General features: G+C 51.6%; 2 protein-coding genes across 2 annotated transcripts in view; one reads left to right on the top strand and one right to left on the bottom strand.

The window, feature by feature from the left end:
- Nucleotides 1-641: 641 nt before the first annotated feature.
- Nucleotides 642-19,529, bottom strand: CDR2L (cerebellar degeneration related protein 2 like). The gene is made up of 5 exons (XM_061376958.1): nucleotides 18,905-19,529; nucleotides 6,777-6,889; nucleotides 5,344-5,492; nucleotides 4,447-4,611; nucleotides 642-3,083 (listed from the first exon to the last, which is right to left on the bottom strand). Exons 1-5 carry the CDS (start codon nucleotides 18,981-18,983, stop codon nucleotides 2,198-2,200), a joined length of 1,392 nt encoding a protein of 463 aa, XP_061232942.1. The 5' UTR covers nucleotides 18,984-19,529; the 3' UTR covers nucleotides 642-2,197.
- A 2,475-nt stretch (nucleotides 19,530-22,004) lies between these two features.
- Nucleotides 22,005-24,817, top strand: part of HID1 (HID1 domain containing) — a 29,186-nt gene continuing 26,373 nt past the window's right edge. Inside the window, exon 1 of the mRNA XM_061376957.1 lies at nucleotides 22,005-22,237. Within this exon, the coding sequence (XP_061232941.1) occupies nucleotides 22,172-22,237 (66 nt within the window). The 5' untranslated portion in view covers nucleotides 22,005-22,171. The remainder of the gene's footprint in view (nucleotides 22,238-24,817) is intronic.

Raw genomic sequence — 24,817 nt, 5'->3', positions numbered from 1 at the left:
TTCTGCAGGGAGGCCTCCAGCATTATCATGACCCAAATTGTACATATAAATCAAAGAAATAACTCTTCTGCTGCTCTTAAAAGAGCTGTAAGGAAAGTCCTGGCTTTGAGAACATCAGTGTTCCTTTTTACACAAGAAAGAATAAAGCATTGGAAAATCTGCTTAATCTGCTATACACAGTGATGCTGATTCATGTGGGATTGTTTAAGGTGATCCTCTTCCCACATCTCTGCAGCAGCCAAAGGGCTGCAGGGTCAGCTTGAACCAGCACTAATTCAAGCCATACCCTGCTACAAACAGTGACTTTAATGGATGGATGCTCTGAGAAAATCACCAACGCTGCTTCTGCTGCTGCTCTTGTTCAGTTTTATTTGTTTTCTTTTATTAGACAACTGCTTTCCATTATAAATAAATAAGGCATGAAGGTTCTCCATACTGTTACAGAGCTGGTAGCCACGGTCGTGCGTGCGGCTCCTGGTGCTTCTTGAGTTTGGGGCACCTGAAAATGCAGAGCATGGAAGAGCAGAGTGGATGGTGGAGGATGGGTTGAGGAGGAGACCTCTGGAGCAGGTATGGTTTGGGCATTGCACTCCTGCCAACTTACCTCTATGGTTCTCAGTGTAACACAGGAGTGTGTTCTGGGGGGTATTTTTGCGTTACCTCCATGGTGAGTGAAAGGAAGGTGGCTCCTCATAATATCAAGGCCCTGGACTTGGAGGATAATTCCATTTTAACAGTCTTCCCACTCCAAAGCTGCATTCTCATTTATTCATCTCAGCGTTGCAGAATTCCCAACCATTCACCCAAGGTTTTGGGATGTAAGCTGGTGAAAACAGAACCTAGATCTTGCCTGGAGCTTCTCCAGGCAGGTACAGAATAGGTAGCTTACACTGTGTTTTGTAGCTCTGTGCTCAGGGTGTTGACTAAACTGTAATGAAATGCTGCTTCTCTGCCTAAAACGTGTGTCTGGCCATACAAGGTTCATGAGCAATGGAAACTGGTGATTCCTGAGACTGCAGTGGCCTTTTGGCTGTGTGTTTGCATGTCTGTGGAAGCAAAAGTGAGGAGGATTCAGTGCTGGGAAGTGCACATGAGAGGTGACAACCTTTGGAGACAGGATCCCAGCCAAGGAAGGTGATTTTCAGCAGAAACCCTGAAATCTGTCCTCTCGACTGGGGAGATGTACAGAGCAAAAGTGGGGGGTAATGTGTGGTCAGTGCTACTGCCAGGGCCAGAGCTCCTGGCACTGTGAGATGCTGTATCCTTCTGCTTGCATGCAGGTCACTGGTAGTCAGTTCTGCAAGCCCATGCAAGCTGTGCTTAAGGAGTTTGCTACAATGGGGCAATGGCAGCCTCTTGAAGAGCACAGCACAGAGGGCTGGTACCCAGACCATGGGATGGAAGCATGTCTCTGATACTGTAATAGCACTTCTTGTCTAGCTTATGGGAAAGCCCTGGTCATTGAGTTCCTACCAGGCACAGTGCTTCACCTGGGGCAGATATAAAGCGAGGAAATCCCATGTGCCTACAAAGTCTGGAGGGTATGGACTGAAACACTACATGACACTGATGAAGACAGAACAATCATCTGTTTCTCTTCAAGTTTTTCCAGTTGCAAGAAGCTTGCATTGTAAAATAGCTGAAAAACCTGACTGGTAAGAGAAATGGCTTCAATAGCAAGAACATAACTGCCCTTTGGGGAAGGGGAAGGCGTAGACAGAACTCTCTTGGGCACAAGCATAGGTTCTTAGCTATCAAACCACAGTGGGCCGGTGTGCTGGAGCAGCCCCTGGGGTTCCGATGGCTTTTGGTTGACTTTCAAACGCTCCAGCTGCGGGAGAATGCTGGAGGACATCCAAGCTTTTGCTTGCAGATAACTGGGCTGTAAGACAAGCTGCAGAGGGTGGAGGAGGTGATCCGTGTTCCTTGCGGTGTGGTTTGCTGTTGTGATGTCTGGCAGCGGCAGTCACTCATGCAGAGATCCATCATACGGGTTCTGGAATCCTCTAACTACAATGTACAATTACCCCAACGAGTTGTCCAGAGCTTCCATAAAGAGAATCGAGTCTCTGTGACGTTGTCTTGCTTGTAGACCTCTCGAACCTTCAAAGCAGAGGGGCCACGTGGCGTTTCCTGGGGCTTGAAGAGAAGACGTGGCTGTTGCGATTGCACGCAGGACTTGCGGAGAGGCAGGGGCTCATTTGCTGCTCTTGTTTTTCACCTTTGTGGCATTGATGTCTGCTTTTGTTTTCTGGATGCGGGAGAAGATCTCCTTAAAGAGCGCCTTGTACTCGGGCTGGCTCTGCTCCAGCCGCTTGTCCACGGCCTCCACGTGTTTGCTGATGGTCTTCTCCATGGTTTTCCTCTCTTCCAACTCGTGTCCCTCTCCTCGGAAGTCTCTGAAGGAGCTGTCACGGGAGATGGGCCGGGACGTTTGGACCCCTGTGTGGCGCACGCTGTCCTTGTGCTGCCGGCATTTGCTCAGGAGCTCTTCATACTTCTCCAGCAAGGCATGGTACTGCTCGTCCACCTCCCTCAGGATGGACATGCCCCTCTTGCGCACGTTGTTCGCATGCAGTGTGTAGTTGCCCTCGTGCCGGCTCACAGCATCCTTGGTGACGATGGCATTGAGGGCGGTGTCGCTGCAGCTCTTGCGGACAGGGTGGTTTGGGGAAGGTGTCATTGACGGCCCATGGCTTTTTCCTCCCTCCTCCTCAGAGAGGTCAATGTAGTCGGCTTCTGGGGCGTTATTCAGCGGCTCAAGGAGGGCCTCGGATAAGTTGTCTTCTCTGCTGAGTAAATACTTCTTGACTTGTTTCATCTGCTGTAGCTCCAGGAGCTCTGCTTCCAGCTCCTTGATGCGCAGTTTGCAGTTCTCCATCTCGCACACCCGCTGCTCCAGATCCGAGTACTCCTGAATAACAGAGGTGTATTCTCGCTCAACCCTCTCCTTCCGCTGCTTCTCCTGGTTGACTTGGGACCTGAGGGAGTTCACCATGGCTTGGAGACGTTCGTTCTCCCTCTCCAGTGGCTTCTGGTTGAACTCTGTGGAAGAGCTGTGGATCTGGAATGCGTCCTCATACCTAAAAGAGAAGAAAGATCCTTGATGGTGTCTGACCAAGTGAGAGTCCACGAAGGACTCCTTGTGTCTTATTGTCATGGAAGTGATTCCACTATGCCCAGAGCAAACCCGAGCTCATGGAGTGAGATATGCCTCTTCCATGTGCCAGGACACCACAAGGTGTGGCTGGAGCTCTCCCGCACACAGAGACCAGTCTCTGTCCCAGAGAACCTGCAGTCTCATATGGTAGCAGTGATGAAAGACAGGAGGGAAATGAAACCCTAAAAGGTGGAAGACTCATCAATGTGGACAAGCCACCGGTGTTGCCGTGAAGCAATGATGAGCGTTCAAGTTCCATCATTCTGAGCTGAAAGAGGGAGGCTTTCAGTGTTTCCTGCTGCAGTTCAGCAGCTACTCACTGCATCATGGAGTTCACCAGCTACTCACTGCATCTGCCAACAACCCCAAACCCCAGCCAGCCAAAACCCAGCAGCACAGGCTCTGCTGTCCTGTGTCTGGGAGATGCTCCAGAGAGTGTGTGTGTGGGGGGGATTCAAACAGCAAGGCAGGCAGGTAGAGACTTTAGACATGGTTGAGTTGCCCCTTCATTGCCTGGGGAGTGGTAAGAAGCATTTCCCCCTTCCCTCAGCTTCTCCTCCTCCTCAGTGAAGTGCCCGTGGCATCCTATGTAGTTGGAACAGACTGGAGAGGAGCAAGCACTGTGGCCTTCCCTGGGAGGCAGGACTGGGGGTGTTGGTGGGTATTGAACAGATTCCAAGTTACAGAGGGCAGCCTGACCTTCAGAGCCAGCTGCAGAGCAGCAACCGAACTGAGGTCCTGAGGCACTGGGGAGAGCAGGACTGGGGAGCTGGGGGGAAAGAACCACAGAGACATTAAGTGGATTTTGCTGGGGGTTAGGTTATGGCCTCATAAACAGCCCCGTTGCTGCTGCAGTAGAAGTGTCTTTTGTTCATATCCTCTGGCAGAGGATGCTTTCAGTTACAAAGCTTATCGATTGCTTATCTATTTAAAGAAGCCTCTGTTGTGGACAAAGCTGAGCAAGAAATGCCCTCACGAGGTCAGTGAATGAACAGTGCCTGGGGCTTAAGGAGGATCAAGTGTGCAGTAGTGCTGACGGTGTTTGTACAGCACTTGGCAGCATGTGGTGTATCTTGGTGTGTGGCTGGTGCTCCTGGGGTGGGGGTACTGAAGTCATATAGGACAAAATGCACCATCTCAACTGGTTCCAGTGAGGCAGAGATGCTGGTTCTGTGTATGTGGGGTTTTGTGCACCCCCAGAGGGTCTAACCCACCACATCCCTTCTTCACAGGCAGAGGAGGTGGGGGAGAAGGCTGGCAGGGTTGCTTCAGGCAGGGCTCCATACCTGGGGCTGGAGCACAGCTCCTTAAGGCAGGGGAAGGTGTGGATGGTTCGGCGCCGCTCCCTCTTCTCCCGCCGGATGCGGAGCTGCTCCAGGCTCCTCATCTCCTCCACCTGCTTCTGCAGCTCCTCCACTTGGTTCTGCAGCCCCTCGATCGTTTCTGTCAAGCTGTGGAGAGAGGAGGGATTAAAGCAATGGTGAGGGATTGTGTTAACTTGAAACCCTCTGTCCTCAAACCAGGTGGCTAAACCAGTCACCTCTGGGACATAAGCACTATCCTGGAATACCCCTGCACTAAAAGCAAGCAGGTGAGCTATTGACTGTCTTCCTCTTGTATGTCATATAGAGATAAACACAGAGAGACCAAACTGAGATTCAGTTGTGTTCTGGCTGTGAACGCAGTTTATAAAGCTCCCTTTCAGCACAGCTGTCTGCAAAAGACGCTGCATTGCAAGGACATGGCTTAGTCTGTTGTTTCCAGGGATGACCTTGGTCATGGGCTTGTTTTAGGAAAGAAGTACTACTGATAAACTGGTGTTTCAGCATGGACTAGCCAGTGTTCCATTAGATGATGGATCTGTGCCTGGTGTTGCTACTGGGCTGTGTGCTGAGGACCTCCCTAATACCATTATGTGCCTCTTCTTGAAGGAAACACATCTGAGGAGAGGCTGCCATGGCTCCCTCCTGGCAGCTTCAGACACTCCTTTATCCAGCCCTTGTCCCAGGGCGTCTGCTAACCAGCATCAGTGCAACAAGCTTGTGTTGTAAATAGCCACAAAACCTGACTGATAAGAGAATGGCTTCAATAGCAGAGATATGCTGCTCTTTGGGGCAGGGGAAAGGGGAGATGAAGGTCTTTTGGGCACAGCATTGCTACAGTGGGAGGAGGGGAGGCTGTACCACTGTATCTTCTGTTGGGATGTCTTGCTTTCCAGCACAAGCTTCTGGTTAGCTAGCTCCAGGTCCCGTGCTGTCAGGTCCAGCTGCTCATAGACTTTTGCATGCTGTTCATTCATCTGCCGCAACGTCTCCAGTTGCTTGGTCAGGTACTGCAGGAAAAAGCCAAACAGAAACACTCCACATCCCACATCCAGGTTGTTTCACAGGCAGCAAATCCTACAGCCCTTGTTCCCTCTGATAGTGTGTTCTGTGGCCGATTTGTCCTCTGCCTGGTTGAAATAGTCATACCCCCTGCTCACTGAATAGTTCTGTATCTAAAATACCACTGAACTGCCCTCTGTGAAGGGCACTAGGCTCAATCTGTATTCAGCTGCTCTTTTATTCCCAGTACCCACAGAAAGTTGATACCCCTGGAACCATGACCCTTCAGTGCAGTTGACTGAAATGGACCAGTTGGTTACTGGATTTTCTGACAGATCGATTGCAGGAGATGCAGTTCCTTAGGAATGCAGGTAAAAGCTCTGAGTCTGTGAAATATGAGGAGTCCTGCGGCTGCTGTGTGTGTGCAGAGCCTTTGCTGTGAGCCTGCCACTGCAAGCTTTCCTCCTGCAAAGACTGGGGTTGGGGCATCACTCTCAGCTGGGACCAGACCCCAAATCCTGCAGTGAGTGTGCTTCTGGAGGGGGTGGTTAAATCCATCCACTGGTGTCCTCAGACATCAGCTCTCAGATCTATAAGAGCCACCATGTGCTGCTCTTGTGAACTCACTCTGCCCTGTGTCCTGTTAAACCAGAGGGTTCCAAGCTTTTTTAATTCACAGATCCCTAGAAGTTTTCCAGTGGATGAAAACCCTCTTGGCACAGCAGGTTTAAGCCTCTAAGATCACTTCTGTGGGCTCTTAGAAATACTGCCCTGACCCCAAAGGATGCTTGAAACACTGGTTTAGATTGCACCTCCTGCAGAAAGAGCTATTTTGTGCCTGTAACAAAAGGGGCTGTGTTATGGGGGTGCCCAGGGGCCAGCTGGGAACAAATGCGATTATGAATAACTGGAATGAAGGGAAAGCTGCTGCAGAACAAAGGGAAAGGAGTGTGGAGGCTGGTGGATGGGCAGGGAATGGCCAGATGTGACCCAGGTGCAACCTGGTGCTAAAATCTGGTGTGCACATCTGGGCAGAGGGTGGGGATGTGGGAATTGGGAAAATACCAGTTAGGGGGAGAAAGGGACCCTCTCCAGGACTGGGATGAGCTTGACCAGACCTTAATCAATCCCACTTCAGGCACATAGGGAAGATACTTCTAACTCCCAGGCCCTCCGGCATATTCTTTCTATTGACATCTGAATTGTTTGCATTGGTGGAAGAGCCCCTTCCTCACCATCACCCTTAGGTGACAGTGATGACTGAGCAGCTCCATCCCCACCCCTATCCCTACCTCGATTTCCTGCACTTGCTCCTCGTTGGTGGCATACATCTGCTGCAGGGAGTCCTCCAGCTCCTTGTTGCGCTCCAGCAGCGTCTTCCCCAGCTCTGCGGCCAAATGCAAGTCTAAAAGGCAAGATGGGACAAAGCTGCTGCAGTTCCTGTGGCTCCCCACGTGCCACCACATCAAACACGGGAATGCTTTGCATGATGTTGATGTTATTGGCAAGTTTTAACAGGGATGCACACTTATAGGACAGAGAGGATCTGGCCTCTTCCATCTCTCTTGGCTGCTGGAGCAAGGGGACATCCTCCATGCAATGATTTGGTGCCTGGCTATCTGCACTGCACACTGCATAGCCAGGGTCAGGCCCATGGGGCTTGGCTGTGGCAGATGCTCAGCACCTCCATTCCCTATCAACCAAAACCTGTAGGGCTGAAAAGGACTCAGCACCCATTAGAATGAGAGCCTTGGGGATGCTCTGTAAATGATATTGTTATCCCTAATGAAGGGAGTGCTTTGCCTTTCCCATCAGTCCCCATCCATCACTGTTAATAGACTGACACCAGTAATAAACCCATGTGTGGCCCTAAGGGCTGGCAGCACTGGCTGTGTGCTTCAGTGACTGGGTCTGTGGCTCTTTCCTTGGGGCAGCTCCAGGGTGAGGACAAACCACTTCATGTTCACTCCCTGCCACCTCTAAACACCCTTTTTAAGCTACTGAAATAGCTGGGCTTTAGGAGAAGTGCAGAGGAAAAGAGACGACCACGTAGTTGGCTTAAACACTGGGTTTGCTGCCTTCTGGGTAAAGATAAAGCCTCAGGACCTTGTGGGTCCTTTGGCTAAAGCTTGAGCAAGGCAGGCGATGCTGTCTGTGGGCCTGAGATGGCTCAGCTGGCTCTGATAATCTCCCTTTGCTTTCACAGAAATTGGTTGTCTTAAAGCCTGGCCTCCTCTGAGCGTGTGGGTTTCTGTTTTGCTGGTTCTTTTAGGGGTGATTTTTCTCTTTTAGAGGTAGCCTGAAAATCTGACCTCCAAAAAGGTAAGGCAACAGGTCCTGGTATGTGTTTCTCTCTCTGGTATGTTTATTAGGCAGTTTTAGATGCTTAAGGAGAAGCGATTCTGCAGTGTGGGAGGGGACCTGGGTCTCCTGCTCTGGTGTTTTCTCAGCCCATCAGTGTTCCTCTCTAGTTTGCATCTAATTGTGTTTTGTAAAGGCTCTGCCATGGCTAAGAGCAGCTATACTTTCTTCTAAGGATTGATTTGGTCAAGCAGTTGATTGGGAAAGAGGGATACCTGGTCACTAAGGCAAGAAGAAAGATGCTTAGGATGTGTTCTGGGCCTGGGAAATCACTGATCTCTCACACTTTGAATGGCACATCACAAACTGAGGCTCACACTGACCTCTTGGATGTGAGTGTTCACTGACAGCAGTGCTGTTCGTGCTGTCAGTGCTTGAGATGGGGCTTTCCTGATGGATAACACTGTATTGTTGGAAGTGCTGCTGTGTTATTAGCTTGGATGACACCCATGTTCCATTCTGTGTGGCTCCAGTGGTGCGGGAGGGGTGGCTCCCAGATGTGCTCCAGCCAGAGGTGCTCAGTGTGCCCTGACTCTCCCTTTCACCAGTGGCATGTGCTCTCCAGCTGTGGCCTTCATTGCAGGCTGCTGTTCTAGGCTGTGACCTCCTTAATTCTAATCCCCCTCGTTGCACAGTGACCTGGGCTGAGGGTCACAGCTATCAATGTGATCAGCACATTTCCCCATGGACTTTCCCACCTATTTTCTTCTACCAAGCACTAAATTTCCCCTGTTTCCAAAGTGCCCTTGGGAGACCGAGTGTTTGCTGCACCAGCTGGGCACAGGGAACAGCCAGATGCCACCGGAGAGGAAGGACAATGTGTGCCTTTAAGCTGCTTGGGGCTGTATTTAATGGCACCACCACCTTTGCCAGAGCCAGCGTCATTGCTGGAGCCCAGCGTGTTGCAAATCACATCCCTTGCAGCAAGCAGGGCCCCGGCACAGAGGGCTCTGTGCTGCGCTCCAGGTAATGAGTCAAGTGTGTCCCTGTCCCTGTGGATTACACCAGTGCTCTCCCACCATATGGCATCCAATTTAATCAGCTGGGGTTGAGTTAAGTGGATTAGGCAGTGCAAGATCCTGCATTGTAATTTAAAGGGCTCTGTCAGCAATAATTGAATGGGGGAAAATGGGCAGCGTTTGGGGACGGCTGGGAAAGAGGAAAGAAAGGGGCTGAGCTCCGAGGAGGAAATTGAATCTTCGTTTCCATTTTGAGCATAAAGGCCTGGGAGACTCCGGGCTGGAAGGACATGGGGGAATTGGTTCTTTCAGTGTCTTTTAGCTGCCTCAGCTGCTGTCACACACATACATTCACTCACTCTCTGCCTGCCAGTGCATCCCCAGTAATCCTTTCTCATCCATCCCTTGTGCCTGAGTCCAACCCAACCTGTTGGTCTCCCCCAGGCTGCGGGACCGTGGGGATGCTGCATGGAACTGCTTTAATGTTGTCTTTAGACCAGATCCCTCTTGATCTTTGCACTAACTGTGGCTCTGCAGGGGCTGGGGAGCACACAGCTCCTCTCCTTGGAGACCACAGAAACCTGAGGCTGAATGTGGAATTTCAGTAAGTCTGGGGGAAGAAAGGAACAATGTAGGAGTTTGGGGATTCTCTGTGGATAGCACTGTGCTTTCCCCATAGTTTGTAGTATTCCTCTGCTTCCCCACTGCCAGATCAGCCAGTGCTGTATCACTTGCCCTAATTTAGCAGATATGCTGATGCCTTCCTTCCCCCTTCTCTTTCAATGCAGAAGGAGAAATAAAGTGGTTGGGAATGACTGCAGTGTGTCCGCTCCATGTGTGATCCCTCCACAGCCTCTGTGCTGAAGACAGCGCTCAGAAATGGGCAACATCCAACTTAAAAGATGGGAGCATTGGTCCTGCCCAAATCCTGTTTGGGAGAGGGCTGTGGATGCAAACTGTCCTGGGCAGCACCAGCTTGATGCCCTCTGGCTCTGAGTACCACGAGTGCTGATGTGACCCTTCTAAGTGACACCAGCCAAGGAGACACCCCATGTCCCCAGACAAAGAGCTGTGCCTATGGAGTGGAGGGAGGGATGGAGGCTGCGTTTCCCTGCAAGCTTCCATGGGAAAGGCGCTTGAGCAAGGAGGGAGGGGAAGAGAAGAGAGACCATATGGTGGGAAGGGAGCGGGAGTTGAATCCCAGCAGTGCTTGGTGGAGGGGAGCCTGTCTGGGCAGTGTGTGCAGGAGCAGCTGTCCTGGAGCTGCCCAGATCAGCAGCAGCTCAGCAATAATTCTGCTAGCTCTGTGCCACCGAGGACACCTGGGAGGCAAATCCTGATCCAAAGCTGGAACAGGTTGGGTATGAGTGGAAGATGCTGAGAAACGCGCTGCTGGGTATTCCCCTGCTGCAGGACCCTCTGGCAGTACTGGCACAGGCAGCTGTGCGCTACATGGAGCTGCTGTGGAGCTAGGCACTTGCAATGAGGCTCAAAGAGGGTTTGAAGCCATTCCTGCCATCCCAGTGCTGGCCTGCATCTGTTGAGCAGAGCAGTCTTTGCCATAGCCCATGCTTGGAAGTGGTTTCCCCACCCCCCAGCATCTCCCGGTTGTGGCTTTGGGGTGCACTAGGCTGGTGCCAGGCAGGGGAGGTTTCAGCTGCTCTCTGCATGGTGGTGATCCAGTGGCTATTGAGATGGTCCTCACAAATATGACTTTCTGGAGGAAGCAGCCGCTTTGGGCTTCCCCTCATTACCTCTCTTGCATCAAGGGATTCATTTGTTTAGGCTGTGGGGGAACATGCCACTGCTCCAAGCACAGGCGAGAAGGATGCTGCACTTTGCTCCTCACCTTTAAATGCACCAACCCAGTCCTCATCCTATGAGAAAGGCAGGGGGTGACAGCAGTCCTTTGACTTGTGGTGCCAAAAAGCAGAGGTTTATGGTGCATGTGTCTGCATCCTTTTCCAGTTAGCATCTATGAAGAAATAACTTGTGGTCCCTTCTGAAGCACGGAAGGGCAGCTCCTGCATAGGATGCATACGATGTTACTGCAGATGATGAGTTCACCTGGTTCAGAGCAGGGATGAGCTGCTCACAGAGCTCTGGTATGGAGGTCTCTGGAGGAAGTTCAGGGTGTTTGTTAGCTGATGGATGGGGTAGGTTCATCATTAAGAACTGATGTTTAATGCTGTTGACGTTTAATTTAATTGCATTTGCTGTCTGCTCCATTACACACGGGTACTTAGAATCAAGGGTAGGTGCAATTATTCCTTTTGAAATCTGAATAAATGATGCTGTGCTGGTTTATCCTAGGGTAGGGTGTGCTTGCCATTCATTTATTGTTCTTCTTAGTTGCAAGGGATTGTGCTGTCTGGGTATATTACAATGAAGATCAGCTTTTGTATAGCACTTACTGTTGCTCCATGAGAGGTGAAGGAGGCATTCTGTGTACTTAGCCCTTATAAGCCTCTGCAAGGGAGCACTGGGTCGCAAATAAGTCAGTGCCATCTGACAGCATCCTGCAAACAACCTGGAAATGCTTTTTCATTGTGCCCATTCCACATATAGCATTTCCTATGGCATGGCAGAGCTTTCAGAGAGCCACCGGTGTTACTGCTGGGGCAAGGATTCTCCAGCCCTATTACACTGGCTAACTCCAATGTTGCTACCCAGTTCTGTGTGTTTCTTATGGGGATCTGCCTTTTTGGTAAGTAAGAGGCAGGGTTTGCTTTGCAGAGCAGCCCAGTGCAACAAAGGGGAAAGCTGCCTCTGGCAGGGCTGGTGAGAGCAGGCGAGGGGTGTGTGTGAAGCCCCTGCCAGCACAGCCTCCTCCTCCCTCTCCTTTCAACCTGTGGCTGTAGCTGGGCTGAGCTGACGTTGGTCACACGAGCGTTTCTGTTGGATAATGAGATTTGCTGGATTTCCTGCTTGCTGCTTTCCTTCCTTTCTTTCCCTTTTATTTCTCTTGTGTAATCTGTTACGTACCCCTGAGCTGCCTTGGGCTTTGCAGTCAGCCACAGTAGGGGAGCGAGGTGGTTTGCAGGGGGCAAAGCAAGCACAGTGCAATGAGAGAAGCTCGCTCAGTGCTGTCTGTGGTCCCCTGAGCAACAGTGGCACCACCAAGGAGTGAAAAGCCCTGATAAGGGGCTCAGGGATGCATGAGCTGTGCTGTGCTGCAGGGAGGCCCTCCAGTCTTGCCAGCCCCTGCCCTCCTTTCCTTGCTTTCTGCATTTCTCAGTCCTGTTCAGTGTTTCCATTCCATCACCTCTTTTAATTCACAGATGGTCATCAGGCTTTTTGTTTGATTGATGCTTGCCTTTTCTTTCTGCCCTCTTATCTTTCTGTGCCCCAAAGCCTCGCCTATACATTAACATTTGAGACCTAGCATGGCTACCTCTGCTTCTAAGCTGCATGTGTCTATACAAGCACACACAGAGCAGTCCCATCCTGGTGCCCACAGCAATCAATGTGCATTTGCCAAGTTGTTAGAGCATGATAACACAGTGTGTTATCAGACCATGGTTTGGACCCCAGCTGGGTCTTTCCCTGCTGTTCCTTTATCTGGATAGCCTTGGTGCCTGTGTTTGCCTTGTTAGGCTGAAACAGTCATCTTGGAGGCTCTGGTAGTGCACCTGGATCAGAAGGTGTCCTAAATGAATGCGTACAAGTGGAGTTGTTGAGGAGAAGCAGAGGAAAGAGGAGTAGGAAAGGCAGCCAGCACTTTCCTGCATGTATCCCTCCTCCAGGCAGCAAATCTCTGACTAATTAATTATGTTGGGATGCAGAGAACCGTGAATAGAAGCTTTGACTCTTTTAAAGCTAAAGACACAGACATGGATTGCTGCCGTGTGGCAACTTCCTCTCCCCTGTGTGCTCTGGAGGTTGAACTGACCCGGGATGGACAAGGAGGATGAGCGCCAGGGAGACTACGTGTTGGCTGCTGCTGCTGCACCACAGTGCTGTGCACGTGCTGAGCCCCGAGCAGAGGTGACCTGGGAAGGACAGGTCAGTGTGCTCGTGTGGCAGGGAATGGTGCCCACAGCAATGGGCTGCCACAGCCGGGTCAGCTCTCGTGCTCATACAACGTGTTCTGCTACTCTGAGCCATTGCCAGGCAACTCCTCCGCCCTTGCTGGACCACTGATCCCGAGTGGTTTGGTCCCTCAGGGAGCAACCAAGCTCCAGCATGGCTGCCATTTGCACCAAGACCACCACCAGCAGCATGGCTACTCGTTAACTCCTGTCTGTTGCTCCTCATGTGCCAGAAGCACAAGTACAAGTACAGAGAATGTCCTCCTTCCACAGCCATGTGTGACAGCTAATGGAGAAAACACCCTCTGCAGCAACACCAAAAACCTGCAACGTCTTCTCTAGCAGCCCCTCTGCTTGGCTTTAAAGTGCACCATCTTCTGTGCTGCTGCCCCACCAGTGCTGCAGGATGCTCTGAAGCCCTGTTCCTCTGGGTGCTGAGCTCACATACAGCCCAGTACCTGGCTGTGGGTACCAGCTGGAGATGCTGCCTATGTGGGGAGAGTTTCTCATCTCGGGTGAGTGATGGATTTGTGGAGCTATGCAGGAGGGACACAGTGCTGTAGCCTTCCAGTTTGTTTGCAAGGAAAGGGGGTGGTTAAATACTTGATGGTGTTGTTTATGGCCATCACTGGTCCTGAGCAGGATGCAGGGCAGTGCCTCTTTCAGGAGTCCCACCAGTGTTCCTGAAGCAGCTCTCCTGCAGAGCCCAATGCTCAGGGGGTTGTGCTGCACTTTCCTTGTTCTGCCTCATCCTGCAGAGCCCATTGCTCAGCCACCACCTCCCAGGCCAATGTGCATTCCTAGGATCCAGTGCTTGCTTTCAGGCTGAGATAACTTGGAGCACAGCACGATAATGTCCTTGGTCCAGCACCAGCTGCATAACGGGAAGAGGTCAGCATGGACCTGGATACTACACACTCAGACTGAATCCTTCAGGGAGGAGAGAAGTTAACTGAGCAGTGCCAGGGCAGCTGCACTGCACATGGGGTAAACTAGATGGACATCACAGAAGGCTGCAGAGGAACAGACTGTTTAAACCATTAAAAGAATTGACATATTTTGGAGAGAAGGTTTGCAACTGTGCTTTAAATATGCATGGGAAAAATCCCAGAACAAACTCTGACCTAAAATCAGTTTGAAATTCCCAGCTGTGAAAGACCAACAGTTGTGTAACATCTGGTCTCATTCCTCTGGGGTGTTTTGTACTGGAGATATCTGCCTGAATTCTTGACTCAGATGTGTGTTTTTGAGCAGGTCAAGTAGCAGCTTTGGAAGCCCTCATCATGTGTTTGATGTGAGCACAGAGATCTGTTGGAGTCAGGCAAGGTGGGAATATACCATGTGCTGCTTTGGGAAAGGTCCTTTAGCAGAGGAGATGGAGTATGTGCAGGAGTAACCTGTGTGTTAGCATAAGCACTGGCACAGCTTTCAGCAGGAGCAGGGTCAGACCCTGGTGCTGTCACAGCTCTGTGTGGCTCCCGACTGTCCCACTGTATCAGTGCATCTCCCCTGTCACCAGCCAGCACTGGTACAGGACGAAAGGAAGAGGGTTGGAAAACGCTGGGATGTGAGGAAAAGCCTCTGAATGCAGGGTGTTAGTGGCTGGTGCCTGGGCTCCCATTCCCCTGGGCTCAGGGCTGATGTGGAAGGAACGTCCTTCAGGACTTGGACCATAAATCCTTTGCACACTACCTTGCCAAGGAGAAATTCCACTGTTGGCTGATTGTTTCAGGATGGGGGATATGGAAATCTCTGATTTATTATGTTTGGGGTTTGGGTTCTTTTCTTTTTGCCTCTCCTTTTCCTTCTCCAGCAGCCCCTTTAATCCTGCTCCCTCCCACAGCTGGAATTATGTGCCTGGGATTCAGCAGATGGAGGAAGGAGCTTCTGTGAGAAACCAGGAGGGAGATCCTGCAAGTGGCTGGGTGAGACTCTCTTATGCCCCCGTTTCTTACTGTCTTCACATAACAGGGGAATTTTTATTCTAGGAAAATACATACATTATGTATATAAGTATATATATTCTTGCATCCTTTTGTTTTTCCTTCCCAGATTTGGAGGCTCTCATCCCCCCCTCAGGCTAACCTAGCTGTCATCTTATGCCCTTGTCTCCTGTGACTTTTCTAGTCCCTCTTGTCATTCCCAAGTGGCTTGGCAATTAGTCACTGAAACCTTTCTGCTTCCATAAGCTACCTGCTGTACTGCACTGCTAAATAAGTAAGTGGCTAAGCTACTGCAGGCAAAACTCCGTCCTTCTGGCTTGCCACTGGGGAGGAAGGACAGCGAGTTAACTGCTGTGCTGCTGAAGGACAGGCGAGCTGCATGGCTTGTCCCCTGAGCTGGGTTAACTGAGTCATGAGAGAGAGAATTTGGGATACCAACTGCTCCTCAGTGCAGTGAATCCTTTGGGAAAGCTGATGGTGGATTGGGGGTCTATGGAGCACCCCAGGTAGGCTGGATTATGCAGTTATGGGTGCTAGCACTGTGTCCCTGGCTTTATCCTAGTGTCACCAAAGCGCTGGTGACCCTGTGTCTTTACATGGATGAGTTTGGAGTGGTGCAAGCTCAGCACCTTGTGTCATTTTCCTTCTTAGCATGCAAGCAATCAGATGCTTGGCAGGAGGAGGAGGAATTAAAATAAGATCCTTAAATCTGGAGACCTTTAGAGGTTACAGCTATCAAGTCCTAAGCCTGCATTGCAGATGGTTTGGCCCAAAAGTTTCTATGGCTGAGGATGATCAGTCTTGCAGTGGCAATGAGGTGATGGGCTGGTTCTTGTGCTACTTCTGGTCCTCTGGCTAATTCAGAGCAGTGTGAGGCTGTTGTATTTAAACAGGAGGAATCACCCCAGCACTTAGGTGGTATTTAGGCTCCGGATGCCATAAGGGTGTCCTTGAGAGCCCTTCTCTTGGGCTGCACCCTGCTTTTTGGCTTAGATTGGAATGCTGGCAGTGGGAAGATCAGGGAATGCAGTGGGGTGACTGCAGGAAGGACTTCTCTTGGGAGCTTGCTGCAGGGGAGATGAAAGCTGGAAGCAGCTGGGTCTGGTCTCTGCTCTGTTTGGATCCAGATGTGATGGAGCTGGCACACAGCCCTTTTACACACAAATGCCTCTGATGAACAGAAAAGGTGTCCCCACTTATCCCCAGCTCAGACTCTCTAATTTTAGCTCATTCATTCTCTCAGGCTCTGGCTGAATACTCTGTGCACAGGGTATGATGCAACTGGAGCCACATCATCAGTTCTCGATGGCTGGAAAAGGTTCATCATCGCTGTGTTCTGGCTTTAATGCGGGGAGGCACAGATTCCCCAGCTCATGGAAGGTGAGGCTGTGGCTGAACCAGAGCACTGCTGACACCTATTCATGATTAGAAAGCCTGGCAATAGGCAAACTGTGCTACCAAGCAAACAGAGCTCCATTTTTACCCCTTTCTTTAAATCAGAAAGCCTTTCCAGAGGGAATACCATGAGAATTTAACACCTCAAAGGACACCACTACTGTTTCCATGTCACTTCTAAGTATCCTGGCTGGGATTTGAGTCTCTGTTTCTGTGTTCTAAGGCATCCTGATACAATGCCTCGAACCACACAGGCTTACAGCATGCGAGGGAACCTGAAAGGCACCAGCTTCATTTGAGGGAGGCTGGAAGGGCCTTGAGGCTGGGGACCAGATCTGCCTGCCTCCAAAGCATGTGGTGGATGCAGTCAACCACTGTGGGCACTTTAGGGGGGGAAAAGAGGGATTTGGGTTTATTTTCATGGAAAAATTAGGTACTTCAACAAGGTGAAGCTCTGTGAAGGATGAGGAGGGGAGTAACAGGTACTGAAGTGGAGCTGAAGCTATGATTTCCTTTGTGGTGCTAAAACGGTTAATTAACACAGTCATCACACTGCTCCCAGTTAAGCCATCTGTTGCTTAGCAAACAGTTTTGGATGTAAATGTCATAAATACTTGATGCTGTGAAATGATGATAAAGGCCCAGCGACCAACCGCTTCACAGCAGAACCTCCTCTGCTCTCCTTGCTCCAAGACAAACAGCTCCAAGGCTGTTTCTTGCTTCTCCCACCCCTCACTCCTAAGGAACAGTCTCTAAGCCTCTGCTTTTGTCCTCTGCCTGCTTGGCACTGCTGCGAGGTGTGGGTTTCTGTTCGACCCTGGGCTGTTGGCATTCCTATCCTCTTACTAATGCTGGTCCATGCCCATGCTGCATGGGATGTCTTACACTCTATTTTCACCCCCCATTTCCAAACCAACAGCTCCACAGCTGTGCTGTCACCAGAGACCTCTGGATCCTGCTATGGCTATAATGCAAAGGCACAGAGTGTGTGGACAAAGTCTGGCACTGTCCTTCTTGATGCTTTGTGCATCATGCAAATTAATTACGGTTGTAATTACCCCATAGGACCTTTCCAGTTGGCTGGCTTTAGTTAAAGGCTTCCTCATCCCTCCTCCTGTGTTTGTGCAAGCCTGTGCAGCCCCTCTCCATACAGGAGGCTGCAAATCCCACCGCTGGGCTTTGAGTGTGTGTTTTCTTCCAGACCTGGATGTGCTCAAAGGTGGAGGCTGTCCCAGCATCAATCCATCATCCGGAGGCAGTTATTCTGCATTACACTGCTGGGACAGAGTGAGGAACCTGGCCTACAGTGGGAAGGTGGTTTTATTGTTGTGAGCCAGTTGTAAGGTGCCAGTGCTGACTCATGAACCTGACACTAGGGACGGTGTTACGTTCAAAATCAATCTGTCCCGCGTTGTCCAACAATCCCTATATTCATCCATGATTCTGCTGTTCCTCAGCCTGCATCCCGCCCCTGGAGCAGTGCCCAGACCCCTTGTGAGCCATGGGAAGACGTCACCCAGCAATGTGCATTTCTGAGCACTCAAAGGCTGCACTGTTTATTCAGTGATAGCTCCATCTCCATGCTCTGCCCTGGCTTCATCTGTGTTCCATAGCCCAGGACCCAGCATCCCGCTATGGATACTTCCTGTTTGCTAATAAACTGGGGTTGAAAACCAGCCGCAGCCATCCCTGGGGAGCTGGATTCATTCCTTGCTGGGCCTCTGCCCTGCAGCTGAAGTTGTGTAAACTTTCAATCATGACATAATGTCCTGGAGCGATGGGGGGCAGAGGCACTGCAGCTGGACCGCAACCCAAAGCCCATCTATAACTGCACCTAGAGTGCGGCGGAGAGGTACTGGATTCAGGGAGGAATCTTCCCCTGTGGATTGACTGAGCAGTTTGGTTCATTCCTGGGCCAACTGCCATTAAGCAGGACTTCTTCCAGTTATTTACTTACTGTGTGTTGACTTGAAACATTAAGATAAGGAATAGATGCCCCAAATTCCCACAGCCACTGACTGTCCACCCTCAGGATAAGCGTTACACAGAAGCAGTGCAAACGTAGGTACAGCTGCTTCAAAACAAACTGTGAGTGAATGTTATCTTCTTGCAAAGCTATTTTTGCTGTTTGAAACTTGGCCTTGATCTTGTCTTTTCTTCCTTCCCAATTTCTCCTGCTTTTTGGCTGGTTGGAAAAACCTCTAGAAGTAATGAGGTGACTTAAAAGCTGAAGATCCCTTTGGATTTGGGCTTGGCCAGCAAAAGCTTTTGAGAGACACTTTCAGCACCTTCAGCATAGCAACACATTATTTTTGATGTGTTCATTCCTAACTAGTGTGTGTGCTAACCCTACCTGCAACTGCTGTGAGATGAAAGCAGTGTCCTAACTGCCCATCTTTGGTTCTGCCTGCAGCAAGTTTTCTGGGGAACCAGCTTCCCTGTGGATGTAACACACCAGGATTTTACCACCCTGCTGCTCACGACAGCTCTGGGCTCCCTGCCTCTCTCCATCGGATTTAAACTTTCCACGGCCAGGACAGTGATTTGGAGCAGCAGAGATGAGATTTCCATAGAGGTGCCGCTGCAGGATGAGGCGCTGGCTTTGCCAAGCAAATACGATGCTTGACAGAAGGTATCCCACCCTCCCGAACCCGGGATTTGCCCCCTTTTCTGCCTCCGCATCCCCCTAACCCGCCATCCCTGGCAGCTTGCGGGGTGTCCCCATCCTTACCCTGCTCCAGGTCCTGCTGGTCGTACCAGGGCTCCTCTTCCTCGCTCTGAAACTCCTCCATCCTGTCGGCGCTCAGCATTTAGCACCAACGGCCCGGGGAGGCGCGCAGCATCCGCTAACGGGGACCCCGCCGCCGCGGAGCGGAGCGGGGAGGGATGCAGGGATGCGGGCGGGGATGCGGCCTCGGTGCCCGCGCCGGGAAGAGGGTGGCACGACGTGGCAGCCGGTGCCTTGCCGCTTCCCCGGCTCTGCTTGCCCGGGGAGGCGGCTTCCTCCTGCCTCCAGGGCCGGGGGAGGCTCCGGAGGGGATGAAGCGGGGACGTGGCGGCCGGGGCGGGGGACACGGCTTGCCCGGGGCTGGGGGATGCACAAAGGAAGGAAGAGGGCCCGGCGCAGCCAGGCAGATCCTCTCTCCGCAGCTCGGTGGAGACCTCTAGCATGGAAATGCTGCAAGGAAACCCGGCGACAGGGAAGGGGGAGGCGAGCAGGGACCGGCCTCCTTCTCCTCCGCCTCCTTCTCCTCCTCCTCTCTGCCCAGCCCTGCCTGGGGCTGTAGGGAGCTGGGTTTGGGGCTGGCAGGGTGCGGAGGAGGGAGCTGCCCTGCAGTTTACCCCTGCGATGATGCCTCCGGCTGGGTCCCTGCTTCCCGGGCAGGGCAGCCGGGAGCAGGGTTTGCTCCAGCGCTGGCTGGGATGTGGAGGGTGTCCTGGCCTTGCCACGGGCTCCTCTGTGACTTTGGGCAAGTCTCAGGACCAGGATGTTGGTGCCTTCTCTGCCTTGGTGGGCTTGGGTGGGTTGCTTTTCAAGGAGGGGGGTGTTTCTAAGCTTCCTGGCTGGGGCTGTGAGAGGGGAACTTCCATACCAACAGTTCCGTAGCATCACCTTAACGTTGTGCCATCCCTAGCCCTTCATCCTGGTTTGCACCCTGATAAGAAACAAGTGCTTTGGATGTGGGTTTCTCTCTTCTTTTGATCAAGGACAAGCTCTTGTGTCTTTCCAAATGGTGAAAGGAGCTTAAAATTGAGGGAAATGAGGATTTGCAGAGGTCTGAGGAGGATACATGTCTGTTATATACTAGTTCAGAAAGACTTGGGATTTTGGTACTTGCTTTTCAGCTTAGGGCAATGAACATTAGAGAAGGTGGCCTTTCTCCTCCTTGCTACTGTGGGGTTTGGTGCAAGGGGGTTTATTTGTCCTTGTCACCCCTGGCATCCATCAGAGACTCCAAGGTCCAAATGAGCTCGCGTGTCAGTGGGTTTAGATGATCTTTTAGTGTTTATTTGCCTTTGGTGTGATGGAACCCCTGGGTTTTTACTGGATGGTGTTACCTTGCAGCGCTGCCAACAGGAAAGGCAATAGAAGATGTTCACACAAGAGCAGCAGACTGTGCATCCAGAAAAGATGGGATCTATGTCTGAAAACTCCATCCAGTGCAGCAGTGACAGGCAGCTGGGAGCCCCTGGGTGATTAAAGCAGTGGCTGGTACTGAGCTCATGGGTACAGCAGCAGAGGAGGGAGATGAAGCAGGGAATGAAAGAGAAGTAGTAGATTACTCCACTCCCTTTCCCTCTCATAGACCTCTCTATACATTAATATCAATACATCCCAGAATCACATCAATACACATCAGTATATTCCCAAATTTAGAGAAGTCTTTTGCTTTAATGCGGTTGCAGACCAGGATTGAGGAGTTTCCTTTAACCTGGCATTTATAACTCAGCACAGGTAATCAAGCACTCTTGGGGGGTGTGTGTGAAAGCCACCTCTGACTGGCTCCTTGAGCTTTTTCTAAGCAATTTGAATACAGAAATGAGAAACCCTTCATTTTCTCCTGCCTGTGTCAGTGTTGAGGAGGCATTTGGACAATGCCCTTAATAGCATGCATTGGGTCAGCTCTGAAGCTGTTGGACTCGATGGTGGTTCTTGCAGGTCTCTTCCAACCAAGCTATTCTATTAAATGTGCAAAAGAATTGCCTGGGAGAAGGGTTCTGCTCCTAACTAGAAATCATTTGCATTTATCTGTGTAGTGTTGGCATATGGGTGAGTGCTTGGATGCAGATCCCTTGGCTCTTTGGCAGCAAAAGCCAGGCAACACGATATTGGGGAAGCATTTTCCTGTAGATCTCACATGGAGGTCTCAGATCTGACCCGTCACTCAGTACAGTCAAACACTGGTGATTCCCACCCAGGTTATATGCCAGCAAATGAGCATTCCCAGAGTCTGCCCCAGCTGGGGAGTGAGCAGATTGCTTTCTTTTGCCAAACCCATTGGAATTACCTCATTCCCTCTGAAGAAGGGAGGTTTGCAGGGCTGAGCATGGGAAATGCAACGTAGCGACACCCAGAAGCCCTGCTTGCCATTCAGTGCAGAAAGCAGTGGGGATAGCTTCAAAGCAAACACTGAATCGCCTCGAAGAGCTGCTTTAAAGTGGACAGTGAGGGCCAAATCCTGAATCCCCCGTCCCCAGGGTTATAAACCCACCTCTCCTTGCAGGTGGGTAGAATTCCATTAGGGTTAATGAGTGCTATGTGCAATGAGCTGGTTACAAAGTGCTTGCACAGGGCACTTGTTACAATCCTGCCTGTTCCTGGCCTGTTTCAACCCAGCACTAGGGTTGCTGGAGCCGGCCATTCCCCAGCATCCTGCTGCTCTTCCAGACCATCCATGCTTGGGACCAGGATCTCTGGAGCTGTTACAGGGTCTGGCCCTGAGCGCAGCCAAGCAAAGGGGATGCAGGGGACAAAGGATGCCGGGAGAAGGGGCAAGATGGGGCTTAAGGGGGAGAGAAAGCAAAAGGTGGGGAAGAAGGGAAGGGGAACATCAGGAAGGGGAGGACATAGAGGGAGCTTAAGCCAGAGGGGAGAGTGAGGAAGGGCTGGAAGAGGGGGGGAAAGTGAGGAATGCCGTGCTCTGCCTTGGGGCCTCATGGAGTGACGGTGAGGGAGGGTGTAGGGGGAGCAGGGCCATGGGGATGGAGGTAGGGAAGAGGCTGCAGGCGGCGATGGGGAGGGAGGAGGAGAAGGGAGCCCGCGGGGCGGGAGGGAGGCCTGGAGGAGGTGGAGCCGCGGCCGAGGGAGGAGTGAAGGGATGCGGGCGGAGGGGAGGGAGGGCCCGGAGCTGCGAGGCCGGCTTTGACAGCAGGGAGGCAGGCGGGGAGGGCGGCCGGTGAGGGCACGGGGGATGGCGGCAGCGGCCGCCCGAGGAGGAGCGGCGGCATCGGCGGCGTGAGGGGACAGCCCTGCCCTGCCCGCCGAGCCGGGCCCACCATGGGCAGCGCCGACTCCAAGCTCAACTTCAGGAAGGCGGTGATCCAGCTCACCACCAAGACCCAGGTGAGGCCGCCATGTCGGGCGGTGGGTGAGGTGAGGTGAGGGGTTGTGGGGGGGGGACGGACACCGCCATGTCGGGAGCCGCCCGCCCTGCGGCGCGGCCTCCCCCGGCTGCGAGGCGGCTGGAAGGGCCCGGTGCTGAGGGAAGGGCCCGGTGTGAGCTCCTTGTGCGGGTTGGGGGTGACAACAGGGAGGGGGCCTTCAGCCATGGCTGGCTCTGGTCCATCTCCCGGTGAGGCCTTGCTGTACGGCTGGGGGCTCTGGGCAGGCTGGCCCCATCAGGGACACGAGTACCGCCATGGGGCCGGGCTCCCCTGGGGGCAGCCATGGGGTCCGGCAGGGCCGTGCCTGTGTCGCGGCGCTGTGACAGCCCGTGCTGTGGTGGCAGCAGGCTGAGATGCTGCTGTCGGAAGAGGTGTCCACGGCTCCTTAATGTATTCAGCTGCAGGTTTACATCACCGCTTTGCCGGCGCTTCCCTTTATGTATTTGCTGTTTTCCCAGTGAATAATTGGTGGTGAGCCTTGTTTTTGGGTAATAGCCTCTTCAAAGGGCTGCTGGCCATCCATGGGAGAGCTTTTTGCAGCAGAAGCAGCTTCCATCTGTGAACTGATGCTTTATTGCTGTAGAGGAGAGGAATTGAGTGAATGGCAGTCAGGGCTGTCTGTATGTGTTATATGCATAAGGAAGGTGGCTGCCCAGCACTCTAACAGATGCTGCCATGTCCTCGGAACTAGTTCATGTGTAAGTTGGGAGTCAGTGATGGCAGCATGTGGGTAGTCAATGAGTAGTGTCCTTCTGTCTAAGGAGCAGAGGGATTTTGCTCTATTGAGATATTATGTCTCAGATTCTTATGAGCTAAAGTTGAGAGCTGCTGTTCTGATCCACCTTAGGCAGGGAGGGAGTAACAGCTGCTGGGAAAACCTGGGGACGATGGCAAAAAGGTACTTCATAGAATAGTTAGGGTTGGAAAGGACCTTAAGATCATCAAGTTCCAACCCCCCCTGCCATAATGAAACCTTAATTCAGAAGAAAAGGGATGGGTGCAAAGGGATAACAGGAGAAAACCTGTGAAAACTCAAGGGTAGAATTGGAATGAACCATGGATATTAAGGCTGGAAGAGCCGTTGGGAAGCTGTGTTTGTACTTTCTAAAGCAGTATCACCGCTGTCTGCATCACTCAGGAGGGGCTTTTGTGAACATCTTCATCACAGCCTTCAGCTGCAGATGTTCTACAACATCCCTAGGCAAAAAGAGAAGTGAGTGAATAAATGTTTTAAGGGATTCTTCCATAGGATGCCAAATAATTCAGAGTGCCCTCAGCTTTGGACCATCCTTCCTCCACTGGGAAATAAGTGTGTAAGGTGAAATTAAAGGGGAAATCAAGCCTATAGGGACCTTCTCAGCCTGCTGTTCACAAAGAGAATCCTGTATGAGGCAATCCTTCCTATTGCCAGCCAAGAAGAGAGTGGTCCCCTCCCCTGCTTTATCGACCGTGTGTAATGAAAGAAGTTTCCCTGGGGCCCCAAGTAAAGGAAGGAGGAAAAAGCTTCATTCTTGGCTGGATTAGTTTCAGGTGGAGGTGAGCCTGAGCTGCCATGTGGAGCAAGGGTGGGGTGGTGGCGCTCCCATATTTGCATAGTGTAGAAAGGCACCGGTGTTTGCTTGTGCAGGATGTGTGCCTGGGCTCTGCTGGAGCCTTTGGAGCTCCTACCAGCAGCAACCTCCTCCTGCTGAGCCCTGGGTTCAAACCCAGGTGCAGCAGTGGGTAGTGTCAAGTGCTTCAAAGCTGTTGGCTCAGGATACACCTTGCTTCTTCAGCACCGCATCTGCTTTGCTGCAGCCTTCTCCTCTGACGTTGGGGAGCTGGACAAATAGGTTTGTGTCACATCATCAGTAACATGAAACCCTGAGCTTAGTAATAGGCTGTGTGGTGTTTCCTAAGGCTGTGATGGGAGGAAGCTGAGCAGAAAGCACCGTTCACTCACTGGAGAAGGTTCTGTTGCCACTGATGTGAAGTTCAGAATGGTTTCATTGATTAGAAAATGGCAGTAGTTCAGTAGTACCAGGAGGAAGGAATTGGCTTATGCTACTCGCGCATATTTATAATGATACATGGAGGAATGGGCTTTAGGATTTTTATATATTGTATATTGCCTTAAACTGCACACCTTTAAATTGATGGGGCCATCCTTTTAATAACAAACCAGGTGTGCTTTATCGCAGAGAAAGTGTGAGCCCTCCCAAACTGCCCATGAAAATGCTGTCTCCTTAAGAGGCGAAGGGGAGCATAGAATGTGAGTATGACAACCAGTCAGTGGTGGAGCAGGGAACTGAAGCTGGGAGCCTGCTGGGAAGCACGTTTTCTCTCCTTGCCAGTTGGTGATTAAATGGTTTCTGCAAGCAACCGACTGGAAGATAAGAAATTGTGATCTTGTGAAGCAGCTTGGTTGAATTTAGTGCTAGCTATGCCTCTGCTTTTAAAGAGACAGGAAGGATCAGCCATGAGGGACAAACTCCAGTCCTTTCTCCCTCTCTGATGTGGAAAGGCTGTTAATTTGGGCCTGATAAAAGTACATCTTGTG

This window comes from Neopsephotus bourkii, unplaced genomic scaffold, assembly GCF_033783945.1.
Source record: "Neopsephotus bourkii isolate Nb327-2 ecotype Australia unplaced genomic scaffold, CSIRO-AGI_Nbou_v1 NB_1749, whole genome shotgun sequence".
Classification (NCBI taxonomy): Eukaryota; Metazoa; Chordata; class Aves; order Psittaciformes; family Psittacidae; genus Neopsephotus; species Neopsephotus bourkii.
The sequence above is the reverse complement of the archived record's forward strand: the minus strand, read 5'-3'. Positions and strand labels throughout refer to the sequence as shown.

Coding starts and splice junctions, on each gene's coding strand:
- CDR2L (XM_061376958.1), bottom strand. CDS start 18,983: ATGCTGAGCGCCGACAGGATGGAGGAGTTTCAGAGCGAGGAAGAGGAG. Junction 4,612..5,343: donor TCCCAACAGAAGATACAGTG/GTACAGCCTCCC, acceptor CTCTCTCCACAG/CTTGACAGAAACGATCGAGG. Junction 3,084..4,446: donor GAGCTGTGCTCCAGCCCCAG/GTATGGAGCCCT, acceptor CTTCTCTTTTAG/GTATGAGGACGCATTCCAGA.